Source organism: Magnolia sinica, chromosome 3 (assembly GCF_029962835.1).
Source record: "Magnolia sinica isolate HGM2019 chromosome 3, MsV1, whole genome shotgun sequence".
NCBI lineage: Eukaryota > Viridiplantae > Streptophyta > Magnoliopsida > Magnoliales > Magnoliaceae > Magnolia > Magnolia sinica.
This window is the reverse complement of record NC_080575.1, coordinates 100,128,437-100,128,841: the sequence shown is the minus strand read 5'-3', so window position 1 is coordinate 100,128,841 and position 405 is coordinate 100,128,437. Positions and strand designations below refer to the sequence as shown.

Sequence of the window (405 nt, the reverse complement as noted above, 5' to 3'; positions counted from 1 at the left end):
TTATCTCCACCTGTTGTAATTCAATCTCCTTGCTTCCTTCTTGGAGATCCTGTAAGCATTCATCAAAGCAAATGCATTCCCGGCAAGCGCACTGGTCATCGCATTGTCGCTGTTGGTCTTTAAGGTGATGTACTCCAAACCTTCATTCCCGGCTCGTTTGACCACAGCAAACATCTCCGGGACAATCACCCAGCCGTTGCCTCTAGTGACATACACCATGCTGTGGCATTCCAGTGAGGTGCCAAGAGAGCATTCTGCGGGCATGCCATGGAGGGTATCTTGATCAATCAAGCATTAGTTTTTCAAATCTTAATCAAGAACAACACAGTCCACATCATTCCTCTCATAATGCTCAAATACTATTCTAATAATATATTATTTACTTCTTAATTATCGAGTAGAGTC

At 43.2% G+C, this 405-nt stretch overlaps 1 protein-coding gene across 1 annotated transcript; it reads right to left on the bottom strand.

The window, feature by feature from the left end:
- Positions 1–264, bottom strand: LOC131239000 (13S globulin basic chain-like). The gene has a single exon (XM_058236566.1). The coding sequence runs from the start codon at positions 262–264 to the stop codon at positions 1–3; it is 264 nt and encodes an 87-aa protein (XP_058092549.1).
- Positions 265–405: the final 141 nt, after the last annotated feature.

Excerpts from the sequence above, each read along its gene's own strand:
- LOC131239000 (XM_058236566.1), bottom strand. The coding sequence starts at position 264 with ATGCCCGCAGAATGCTCTCTTGGCACCTCACTGGAATGCCACAGCATG.